The sequence below is a fragment of the Notolepis coatsorum genome, assembly GCF_963971535.1.
Source record: "Notolepis coatsorum genome assembly, chromosome: 10".
NCBI lineage: Eukaryota > Metazoa > Chordata > Actinopteri > Aulopiformes > Paralepididae > Notolepis > Notolepis coatsorum.
In genome coordinates, this window is record NC_140174.1 from 90,556,983 (window position 1) to 90,569,732 (window position 12,750).

The window sequence follows — 12,750 nt, forward strand, 5'->3', positions numbered from 1 at the left end:
TTAGCTCAAGACAGGGTCGATCGTTCAGAATTTTCCTTTCGGCGTGTCTGGCACTTACAGTCGAAAGCGTGTATCTTTCTGAGTTCCTCTTCTATTTCGCCCTCCACCGTTAAACCAGACATCTTTTCAACTGATCGCATGGTCGATTCAGCTGAAAAGCCCAATGCTACAGTTTCAACGCAAATGTCTCCGTCTTCCTCATCGTCTGTCTCACCATCGTCGGTAGGTTCGATTGGATCTGGGACAAGTTCGCCTGCATTTTCGGTCTCCTCGTCATCGGATGATAGAGCTGGCCGCTCACCACCGTCATTGTTGTCACCGAAGTAGTCCGTGATGTGGTCACTCATTAACGCCGAGGAGTCTATAATCATTCCATCTCTTCCTCTATTAAGAGCAGCTGATAATCTTTGTGCGGCCATGTTAACGGTGTGTTATCTGAGCAGCAAAAAAGTGTTCTGTGGGCTACATGTTCTGTGAATAATAAACACACTAGTGTGGGCGTACCTCACATTAACAGCAGCCTTTCACATGCAAAAATAGGACTGCCCCCACGGCTTCATGAGACGAGGATCAGAGTCTGTCTCAAGGAGCCATTTTTAAACACAATTTAAACACAATTAGAGTTATTATATATGTTCGCTGTTATACTAAATATGTTCTTCAACCCTCGAACTGTAAGTATATATATATAAAAAAAACGGAAATTAACTAAAAAAATAATTCCCTTTTGTAAGGAACTCAGGACGCCGACTTGTAGGCGCGCACGCTGGACGCGGTCACATATGTAGACAACCTAATTTGAAAAGAATTAGAAATGTCAGACCTCGCCAAGATAGAGATTCAAAGGGCGCACAGGGCCCAGGCGCCGAAGCCACAGATAAACAGACCACAGAGAGCAGTTATAGTTAATTTCTTGAAATTCAAAGTCAAAGAAAACATTCTCAGAGCAGCCTGGCAAACAAAGATGGAGGTGGAGGGGCAGAGGATAACCTTCGACCATGACTATTCACCAGAGGTGGCTGTGTTGTCGGAGCTATGTTGAGATAAAAAATACTTTGAAAGAGAAAGGAATCAGATTTCAATCACCAATGACCACGCTGAAGGTCCATTGGAAAGAAGGCATCAAGGTGTACAACGACATGCGGGAAGCGACGAGGGACATGAACCGGAGAGGAGGGAGGGTGCCGGGAGGAGAAGGAGAGAGACCGACACTGATGCAGAAGTTGGAGAAGGCGCGCAGATGGACCAGGGTCAAGGGACGAGGACGAGGAGAGGAAGACGGGAAGGTGAAGGAGATCTGAACCGATTCAAAGTAGATCAACCTAGAAGAACGACGAAAAAACACGGAAGGGGAGCAGAGAGGAGACGAGAGGGGACACGGTGATCTAAGGAAGGATAAGTACAATACACATTGGACTGGTATACATGTGACACACATAATACAAGTAAATGTAAACATGAAAATAACTTATGCAATGAGAAGATAAAGTACATGCGAGATAACTATACCAAAAGTTGTAAGAAAAGGACATGGAGATTCAAGAGATATATTGGGACAGACATGAAAGAACCATAGGATTACACGTGACACATAATACAAATAGACGGGAACATGAAAGTGACTAATGCAGAGCTTTGACCGGGAGCTCGGAGGTCGCACACAGAACAAGTTGGACATGTATAGTGCGCATCTTTTAGCCACTAGGGGGAGCCCTCTCACTAGGAGAGCCACTACTCCCCAACCGCCAGCGAGGGAAAGAGGGATACGACTGAGATCCTCTACTACCATGGAAGTACCAGATGTTAATGTTGATGTTAATGTTTATTATGGTTATACGTATGTAAATCAGACAGGGATAGCAGTGGCTACAAACACAAATATTATTTTATGTGACATGGGTAGAACAAGTTAAGGGTATCAAAATGATGTTGCTGAATGTGAATGGTGTTATGGTTTGTAACCGACCCCAATCGCACAACACAAGACAGGTATGAGAGTAAGCCAAAACAGGGCAAATATTTATTATAGAACAAAAAGCGGCACAGTCCCTTTAAGGGAAAACACAAAAACACTAGTCAAGGAAATCTGGAAAATGCGGCACTGTGCCTTTAAGAGGCGAACAGGCTAAGGGACTAAGGCTAAGGGCCAGGGCTAAGGACCAGGGCTAAGTGTCAGGGCCAGGAACAGGGGCACTGGAGAGGGGGACAGGGACAGAGGCCCGGAGAGGCGGGCTGGAGACAGGGACAGAGAACAGGGTTAAGGCCTTGGACAGGGCGAGGGCCAGAGCTGCTTACAGGGATGAGGACAGGGTTCCGACGGCGGAGGCCTGGCACGGGGACAGGGGCCCGACGGCGGAGGCCTGGCACGGGAACAGGGGCCCGACGGCGGAGGCCTGGCACGGGGACAGGGGCCCGACGGCGGGGGCCTGGCACGGGAACAGGGGCCCGACAGCGGGGCCTGGCATGGAGATCCTCCTCCTCCTCTTCGGATGCTGCAGACGGGCAGCGCAGAACAAAGGGGGTCCCAGGGGACCGGGATGGGAACACGCCGTCCTCCCGTGGAATACTAGGGAGCGACGACGAGCCTGGGTCCAAGGGGAACGGGATGGGCACACGCCGTCCTCCCGTGGAATACTAGGGAGCGACGATGAGCCTCACCCCCAGGAACGAGGATCACGAAGAGACGCCTTCCTCCCGTGGAAATCGGGAGCGATGACGAGCCGGCTTGACGTCTGGAGTGGGAACACTGGAAAACCTCCCGTAGAGAATTAGAGAGCGAAGACGGTGTCCCACTCCAGGCAAACGGCGACAGGTGGTGATGGCTGGCACGTCGTCTCACGCCGGAGACGCGGCAGGTGATGGTAACGTACAGGATGGTAACGTACAGAACTCCATGAACACAGAGTGTACACAGATACAGATACAGAACGAACACAGAGTCCAGAACACAGAACGACCCGACAAGGACTGGAGGGGAGTCTGCAACCTATGTACTCTCCCGAGGTGATTGCAAACTCCCAACAGGTGCGTGAAGGTAGAGGATCAAGGATGTCCAAGGGTGGGGGCTGGTGAAGAGTAGAGGAGAGTAAATCATCGCAAGGGTGGGGGCTGGTGAAGAGTAGAGGAGAGTAGACAGGGAAAACACAGGAAAAAGGTCCAGGGACAGGCGAATCCTCACAAATGGTATGAATAATCTGATCAAAAGGAGTAAGGTGATGACGAAACTTAAGAAAGAAGAGGCGCAGGTTATCTTCTTACAAGAAACACATCTAATATCACAAGAACATGAAAAACTGAAGAGATTCGGGTATGATAATTTGTTTTATAGTGAAATGATCAGGGAAATAAGGGATAAAGAGGGGATGTTTGGATTAGGGGTGCTTAGAGGGTGAGAACGCAATTGCAGAGGGAAGAGATGACGAGAGAGGAGCCAGAGACGAAGTAGTAGTAAATAATGAAATGTATTTGCAGAGCAAGTCGGTAAACAAAGGCACGTTACAAAAGAACAAAACAGGCTCAGCCGAGCTGGCACTGAGGAACAACGAACTGTGAACACGAAAATAAAAGGGAACAAAACAGAATACTATCGAACACTTACTTAGACAAGAACAACACTACAGGGTAAGGACGACGTCGACAGGAACAGAGGGAACGGAGGAATGTCACCACACAGAGAAGAAGACCAAACAGCAACCCTGCTAATGTTGGCATATTTACTTTTAATTTGTATTAATTTATAAATGTATAAACTGTTGATTGATATGCACTGTCCCTGATAAAATAAACTGAGTAAACTAAACTAAACTCAATACACACAATTGAGGGAATGCAGACCAGAGAAAGACTTTAGTCTTGTTTACATCAGGGTCCCCCATTTTCAATTAATCATGACATTTATCACATACACGACATACAGATATATATCATGACATTTATGACACAAATGAAATCGATCTCTAAACAATGTTTGTCTCTGTAATGGTATGATTCTGGCCTGGTAGGTTAAGCCACCGTTCAACGCAGTTTCTATATCTATCCCACCGTGTCTGTGTAAAATCTTGTACACGTTCTTTCTGAATGTGAGATGCATATAACATTGTTTAGAAACCTTTTTGCGAACTTTAGAAGGTGTTTTTTTCCATTTTCGTCCGTAACGTTATTCTGTGGATGTAATTTGTTGTTACCCGATGGCCGTATCCTCGCAACAAATAGAGCTGCTATTGGTAGAGTGCCAGATACGTGACCGAACTCACACCAATTGCATAAAATAAAACTCTGTGGTGAGAAAGTATCCGTTCGCGAGGAAAGATCCAGTCCCGACTTTAAAATTATGATTGCGCAAAACGGGCAGGTTTGTCAATGGAGAACTTTTTATTCCTAAATCTACACCAATAGATCTTTAGCCCAGAGTGAAAATTGTGTAGTCCGCCGAGGTGGGAACGAGAATCGTTTTCTAGCCACTTCTCAGCCTTTACCATACGTATGACGATTTTCTTATTAACATTTTTTTTTTTTTTTTTTTTTTACTTTTTACTTAACTTTTTTTAAATAATGACGATTCTGACTTGAGTTATTTTGTATGTTACAAGACACTTTTAAGTTTAAGTCAAGCACTTTCATATATGTTATGTTTAAGTTTAAGTCAAGCACTTTGATATATGTTATGTTGTCTGTTTAAGAAAGAGTGCAATAAAATATTTTATTGAAAAAATAAGAATCGTGTGAGAGAATCGTGATCTCAATTCTTAGAGAGAAAAATCGTGATTCACATTTGAGCAAGAATCGTGCAGCCCTAATGCAGGTGTATTATTAGGTATATAGAAGGATTATATGCAGGTATATTCAGACAGATGTATATATATATCCATAAATCAGAGCATCGGTGCCATCGGTATCTTGAGAATTTTCCCACTCGTAAAATTCAATACCCCCCCACCACACACACACACACTACCTCCCTCGAAGTGAGAGTATTTGACTGGCGCTACCAGTTTGTATTGCTGGCCTCCCACGGTGTATCTGATGAGTGCTGACAGGTGAGCTGAAGGAGGAGTGACTTCATGGGTAGAATTCCTCCTCTTATTGTGTGGGGGAGTCTTTAATGGTCCTGCCAGCACGGCATGGCAACACAAACAGGGAGACGTCACAGAAAATTAACCTTTTGTTTTATTGTTTCTCCACGTCAGTAACTATACTCGACAGCGGCAGGGTTGAAATACGAGGTTCTCGCTTGCTTAGTTATTTTGTTAAGAAAGACCCGAACCCACGCGGTTTTAGAGCTGATCTGGATCCAGTACTTCAATGTCACTCACTCACTCACTCACTCACTCACTCACTCACTCACTCACTCACTCACTCACTCACTCACTCACTCACTCACTCACTCACTCACTCACTCACACTCACTCACTCACTCACTCACTCACTCACTCACTCACTCACTCACTCACTCACTCACTCACTCACTCACTCACTCACTCACTCACTCACTCACACACTCACTCACTCACTCACTCACGGTTGTGGGGCAACAGTGGCTCAGGAGGTAGGGCGGTCGTCTGGTAACCGGAAAGGTTACCGCGTGTCGGAAGTGTACTTGAGCGAGAACCTTAACCCCTAACTGCTCCCGTGAGGAACACAATTTGAAAGCGCTTTGGATAAAAGCGCTATAATATAAATGCAGTCCTCTCATAGGCATGGCACTTAGTGTATGTTAAATCTACGCGAGAATGCTTTGCATCCATGCCGCTGACCGGAAACTTTAAGACCATCGGTTGCCCAATTTATCATCATGAGAACCTGTTTGGAACACCTGTACTGTGTTAGCTTCTGCGCTCCCTGTTCACCCGCTTACCTCCACATTATCAGCCAATTGCAGCTTTATGACGCCAACACCATGGACTCATAAACAGCGAATTAGCATTCTGCTTGCTTAATGACGGCTCCACTATAGGGGGGGGAACTGCAGCTCTGGCACGACTAATTGAAGTTTCCCAGAGGCTGGGAACTTTTGGGTAGCTCTTCCCCGTCATTACAATAGACCCAACAACAACAACAACTCGCTTCTCAAGGCCACAGCAATTAACAGGGCCCTAATGACAGCAAGCCCAGGAACCCTGCTAATCGGCCCAGTGGGCTAATGACCGAGGCTGAGGTCTATGCCGGTGGCGGCCCAAACACGTGTGGAATGTACAGACGCCCATGGCTCAAAATGGGACAGTGTGTGGGTAGGGTGGGAGGGATGAGGGAGGGACGAGGGAGGAAGCAGCGTGGCTGATGTGTCCTAGATCCTGACTGACTGACCGACTCTGGCTCGGATCTCTGTCTGCTCCACTTGGGTCTACAGTATGTTGTGATACCGGCAGCTGCCTCTCGCAACTAGCGACAAGGATAATCATCTTTTTTCTGGAGCTTTACAGTGCAATGCTCTTAATTACACAACCCCCCCCTCCCTTCTCCCTCTCCTTTACAGTAATTCTCTTCAGTAAAAAGAGCATAATGACACAACTTTTCCAGTCACCAGGTACATTCATAGTTGTTCTAACAGTTATTGCGTCGGCCTGCACTGCTTAGGAAAGAGATAACTTTGTATTGTATTCAGTAAGTAGCCCGTTCTCTACTCAGAAGGGGGCGATAATGATGAGGTTCGAGTCCAGTGATTATGTGGGTCATCAAGGTTCAGATGGACTGCATGGACTCCATTTATATACAGTAGCACTTTTATCCAAAGCGCTTTACAATTTGTTCCTCACATTTTACCTCATTTCACTCACACATTCACACACACCCGACGGCAGATAATCTGCAAGGGTTTTGGTACAGATTGTACAAAATAAATGAGCATAGACAGACAGACAGACATAAGACAGAACATTCAGAGCAACGTACTGTATATATACAGGCTAAACAACAATAATAAGTGCAACAGACATTGATCTGCTCGACCGCTGTAGGTTTTTGTCACATTCTCTCACTTCAGTATGTGAGATTAATGTTGCCTCAATTGAGACTTGTGCTTTTTGATAAAGATTAAATAAGATAAGCTTTATTGTCCCCCAGGGGAGAATGGTATTGGGCAAGTGCTCCTTAGGGTTAAAATGGTAGGATACACAAAACCCAATGCAGAACAGAGCAATACAGACGATGACAACAATCCTAACGTGTGTCTGTGTGCAGTGCAACGTATTTGTTTGGCCCACTTGAACAATGTTTATTAACAACATTTCAGTCGGTTGATAAGCCCCTTCATAAGTGGATGCATTGCATGATCAAGGTTTCCAACCTGATGTGATTCAATCGAGGTTGTAAATCTGATACAAAGTTCAACTTTGTTGGAACTCGATCGGTTGTCATGGGAAACATTATGCAATAGCTTGCAGCAGATTCTCGTTACTTATCTTTAATACAGACATATTTTGGCTCGTACAACCTAAGAACAGCCTCCCACACTGGCAACACTCAGTCTAGCAACAACAGAGGCCTACGTATGTGTGTTTATCCCAGGCTACTCTACTGTGGACGGTTGTGACCCACCACACTAAAAATAATTATTTGTAACAATTACATTTCAGCCACGTCATTGCTCTATATGTGTAACAAGCAGCCAGATGGATCTGTCCTGCGCTGAAAAGGGCAGCAGTTGTTTACATCAAAAGGACTGAAGTTTTAGTGAAAGTACTCTTCCTTACTTTAATCAACAAGGGAACATGTGGTTCATGATAAAGGTACGTTCATGATCATGATGGGTTCCCTAAACCCCCTGCATACAGTCATGTGGGATTGTCCAAGGAGGGCATTGTAAACACTGGTGTGTGTGTGCTAGGGCTGACCTTCGAAGCTTTTTTTAGCAATCGAAGCTTCGGGGCCGAGCTTCGATTTTAATTCGAAGCTTCGGGAAAAAAAAAAAATAATAATTTTATTTCTTTTAATATTTTTATTTAAATTTGTATTTAATCTTATGTTGTGGGACTTGTACAGCACTTTGTTGTTTTTAAATGTGCTCTATAAATAAAGTGGATTGGATTAATTAAGTAGCCCCTTTCGTGACTGTGACGCAGCCAACAAGGTTTCACTCGGCTGCGTAAAGGGCCCATAAAAAAAAAATCCTGCTTCCACATTTTACTTCTCAGGCATGTAACTCGAGCCGATCGGATTCATTGTGGACCATCAGAACAGCGTGGAATCTGTGTTTCGACCACCCAGCGTTGGATCAATAAACGCGATCGATATTTGGAATGGAATCAGGAATTGGAATAATCTTTTTGGAGAACATCTGATCTGAGGTAAGGAATCTATTTTACCAGTCTTAGGATAATCAGAGCTTTTTTCACAGAGATATCAATGTGGGCCCTATGTGTGTGCGTGTGTGTGTGAGTGTGCTGATCAGGAAATGGATAATTTTTCAGCCCGATTCTATAGCGTGCATAAGTACACATATACTATCGATAATCTAGCGTTTATTTGAAAACGATTCATAAATAGGCAGAAAAATGACAACGTTTTTTGTGTATTCCAGTAACGGGCGATTATCACAGAATCTTTATATTTTCCTGAAACTTAAAAAAAAACGAATTTTTCAAAATGGTATAAAACGGAAATGAACAGATTAAAAAACAATCGACAATGTTGACTGCAAACAAGTCATTGATAAGCGACGGCCATATTATACACATAGCCATAATTTAAGATATAGTTTATGCGTTCGCAAATGAGAGCTCTTATCATTGAAGTGGGCGTTGGCACGCAACAGGGTTCCGGGGCACCGGACCCGTGGCACGGAAAGTGTTAATGGGGACAATACTGGCAAGGCTGTGTTTATTGGCGCCATATTTATTTAGCTCAGAAAAGTAGGGATGTCCGATATTATCGGGCTACTGATATTATCGGCCGATATTGGCATAAAAATGTGATATCGGAAAATATCGGTATCGGTTTTCAAATTTGGATTTAACTTCTTTTTTTTTTTACATTTATTTAACCTTTATTTACCCAGGCAAGCAAGTAAGAACAAATTATAATTTAATTTATTGTCAAAGTATGCATAATGTTGTGTTAATTATACAACAAGAGATATGTAATTTTAATTACCTGAAATTATTCCGTTTTTTGGGGGGGGGAAACCCTGCATATATCGGTATCGGTTGATATCGGTTGATATCGGTATCGGAAATTAAGAGTTGCACAATATCGGTATATCAGTATCGGTAAAAAAGCCAATATCGAGCATCCCTACAGAAAAGTTAATGTAGCCTATAAATGACCAGACATGGTGGCTCTGCAACATGGCCAACGTGCGACGAGAATGATGCCTTCAGTCCTCTTTTAGTAATTTTTAAGATTGTAGAATTACATTTATTTATTTTTTTATCTAGTACTTTTTCTCCTCCCTTTTCTGTATTTTTCTCCCATCCCAATTTAGTCGTTGTGCCAATTCCCCCCTCCCCTTCCTGGTCGTTGCGCGCATTTGCCCCCCACTTGCCGGTCTAGGGAGGGTTGATAGATACTATCACATGTCCCCTCCGATACATGCGGAGTCAGCCAGCCACTTCTTTTCACCTGACAGCGAGGACTCTCACTGGGGGAGCGTAACGCGTGGGAGGATCACACTACCTCCCCTAGATCCCTTCCCTGCTGAGCAGGCGCCCTGACCGACCTGTAGGAGTCGCTGTTTACAACAACCAGGATACACACCCTGCCGGCTTCCCACCCACTAACACTGCCAATTGGTTAGTATGGACGTCCGACCAAGCCGGAGGTAGACAACTGGATTCGATACCAGTGTCTCTGCGGTGGTAGGCAGGTGCTTAGTCCGCTGCGCTACCCAGCCGCCCAACGAATCACTTCTAACGGGAAATAAATCACCAGATGCATCTTCATGATGATGGTGGTGGAACGCTCTGCCTCGGACACTGTCTTAGTGTCTTCTCATCTCTCTTGCTGAGAAGGCCTGACGAGGCTGACGAGGCTAGTTGTTCTGCTGAAGTTCTCAAGTCTCACAGCAGGACCTGCCACTGACCCATTTCACACAACTGGAGCCCATTCAGATATCCAGAGTTGAGAGAGACATAAAAACCAAACGTGTTTTGAACTTTTTATATAATCGGGAGGCCTCCGATGGATCCAGAGACATGAGACTGATCACACACACACACACACACACACACACACACACACACACACACACACACACACACACACACACACACACACACACACACACACACACACACACACACACACATACACATACACACATGTAAGAGAGTTAGACATGTAATTTATTTAGGTGTGAATTTCACCTGAATTGAGTAATCCTCAGCCAGCGTTTGTTGTTTTGGACCCACCTGTGAAAGTTTTGGCTCACTGCATATCGGCGCCGTATGTCCCTGTTGTGTTGCCGTACCCACTCAGCATTTCTGTATCTCTCTGAGGGTATACAAGATGTGCAGTGACCAGAAGACTACAGTTACAGTGTGTTATGTGTCTTCTGCAGCTGAGAGAACAATAAAGGGTGAAAAGCAGTTCTGAGAACTTAGAACACGCACACGATACAGTACTGCTCAAAACACTCATCAGACTGACTTGGAATCACTGTGATCTTGAACATTGGTCAGGATTGATGGAAAGGGTGGAAAATCTTGTTTAGCTAAAACGTCGGGTAAAAACAAATCTGTTGTGTCACCCGAAAATTGGGGAGCATTAATTCCATTCCTTTCCAGAACACCCACGAATACAGGACCACCAGAACGCTTCCTTGCGGTGACACTTTTCATGATGGCCAGAAATTGCAGTAAATCATACAGCAAACCATATAAATCCGAAATAACCCATAATAAGGAGGCATGATTATAGATTTACTGTTGCACATCGAGATGTTTTGACTCCCATGCAGGCTGTGGTGGCAGCACTTAGTTCTGGGGCCTTGCATTTTAGTTTTTTTCTCTCTCTGTCTCCAAAAGGGACATTTGGATTTAATGAAGCTCTGGCTTTTTTCGCAGGCACTTCAGCAATGTTGGTCATGTGCCTCCTTTGGGGGTTTGGGATCCTTCCCGCTGCCGTTTGATGTGGCTACACAGTGTGTGTCGGGACGACTTAGGCCGGTGGAAGTGAAGTGTTACGGGAGATTAAAAAACCAAAAGGCCTGCGGCAACAGTGACGCAACTTCCCAGGTCCATCTGGTCACCTGATATTAATGCTCGGGTTCCCACGCCTCGACTTGACCTCCACCCCCGAACGCAGACGCACGTGTTGCATGTGTTGCATCGTAGTCACTTCTTTTACCCTGACCTTTCTCTTTTTTACCTTCTTCTTCTTGCAGCGTTCCGACTGAGGGCCGGTCACATGATGGCGCTGACGGTGAACCTGATTGGTCCCTCTCCGTGGGGCTTCAGAATATTCGGAGGAAGGGACTTCAAGAAGGCCATAACGGTGTCGAAGGTGAATCTCTCCTGCGGTTATAAAGTTGTGCCTTGTCAACACCGCCGCCGCCTCTCTTTGCTTGTTTGGACCGAACGGAGACGGCGGTGACATAACAAGAGACCGCAACATGACATGTCCTGGCATGAGACGGCTTCCTCGAGCTCTGTACTTCCTCTCTGCTCTTTGCCTTTTGTTTGTGTCCGCTGGCTGCCTTACCTGCTTCCTTGACTACAGACCCGCTCAGGACAGAATGGAAAAGAATGGAACTTGAGTACATTAGGAGGAAACAGTGATTACAGTTATGGTGTCGGTGGCGGAGGGGGGGAGTGGTGGAGGGCTCCTGATTCCTGTGTGTGCATGTGCATGCACACACGCATGGTGTGTGTGTGTGTGTGGTGTACCAGAGTGTGTGTGTGTGTGCATGCACATTGGTCTGCCTGACTGCTGCGCATGTTTGCTTTGCCATCAAATACATGCATTTATTAAGTTCACGTCTTAGTGGGTGTGTGTGTGTGTGTGTGTGTGTTAGATTTGCCTGTGTCTAGAGAAGGGGAGGGTGGAGCTAACGGAGGGGAAACTGTACCGCAGAGATCAGAGGGGACTCAGTAAACACGAGCAGGAAACCCCGGGCAGACTGGCCTCTTGTCCTGCCAGAGAGACCCGGTCCTTCCCACCGCCGCACACGCTGCACAGGACTATATGGACAAAATATCATATTACCATTATTTTAACAGTCATGCATTGTCATCATACACACACAAGTACAGTACAACGTAAAGAAGTTTGACATCTAACCAGAGTGCAAATGTAACGGTAAAGTGCAATAGTAATGTACAATGAACAGATGAAAACTGGGTTTAAACTGGGTATAAAAATGTATAAATTGGTACCACTGAGTAATGGTGCTAATCGGATGTATGTACAGAGTTGTAATATTAATATGTACAGTGATACAGGTATAAAAACACTATGGTAATAAGTCATACTGGCCAGCAGCGTAACTAGCAATGGCTATGTACAGATATATAGATTTATTTGAGCAGATATTCTGATTGCGACATAACTTGCAATATGATGATGATAATAATAATCTTAATAAAGCACTTTTTCAAATGTAAAATTCAAGTGCATCTGACTGCAGTAACTAAGTAAAGTCTGGTCGAGTTAAATAAAAATTCCGTCAGTAAACATTTGATGAATTACAGTGCAGTAAAAGTTACATTATGCTTTCATTAATCCCCTTGAGGACATTCGTCCTCTGCGTTTGACCCATCCTAACTCTTTAGGAGCAGTGGTCAGCCACACAGTGAGGCGCCCGGGGACCAATTCCAG

The 12,750-nt window shown here is 44.9% G+C and overlaps 1 protein-coding gene across 2 annotated transcripts in view; it reads left to right on the top strand.

Moving 5' to 3' along the window:
• pdlim2 (PDZ and LIM domain 2 (mystique)) overlaps positions 1-12,750 on the top strand; it is a 152,450-nt gene that overhangs the window by 63,261 nt on the left and 76,439 nt on the right. For both annotated transcript variants that reach the window (XM_084323430.1, XM_084323431.1), the window contains exon 2: positions 11,318-11,436. In XM_084323430.1, coding sequence (XP_084179556.1) covers positions 11,341-11,436 — 96 coding nt within the window. In that variant the 5' untranslated portion in view covers positions 11,318-11,340. The remainder of the gene's footprint in view (positions 1-11,317; positions 11,437-12,750) is intronic.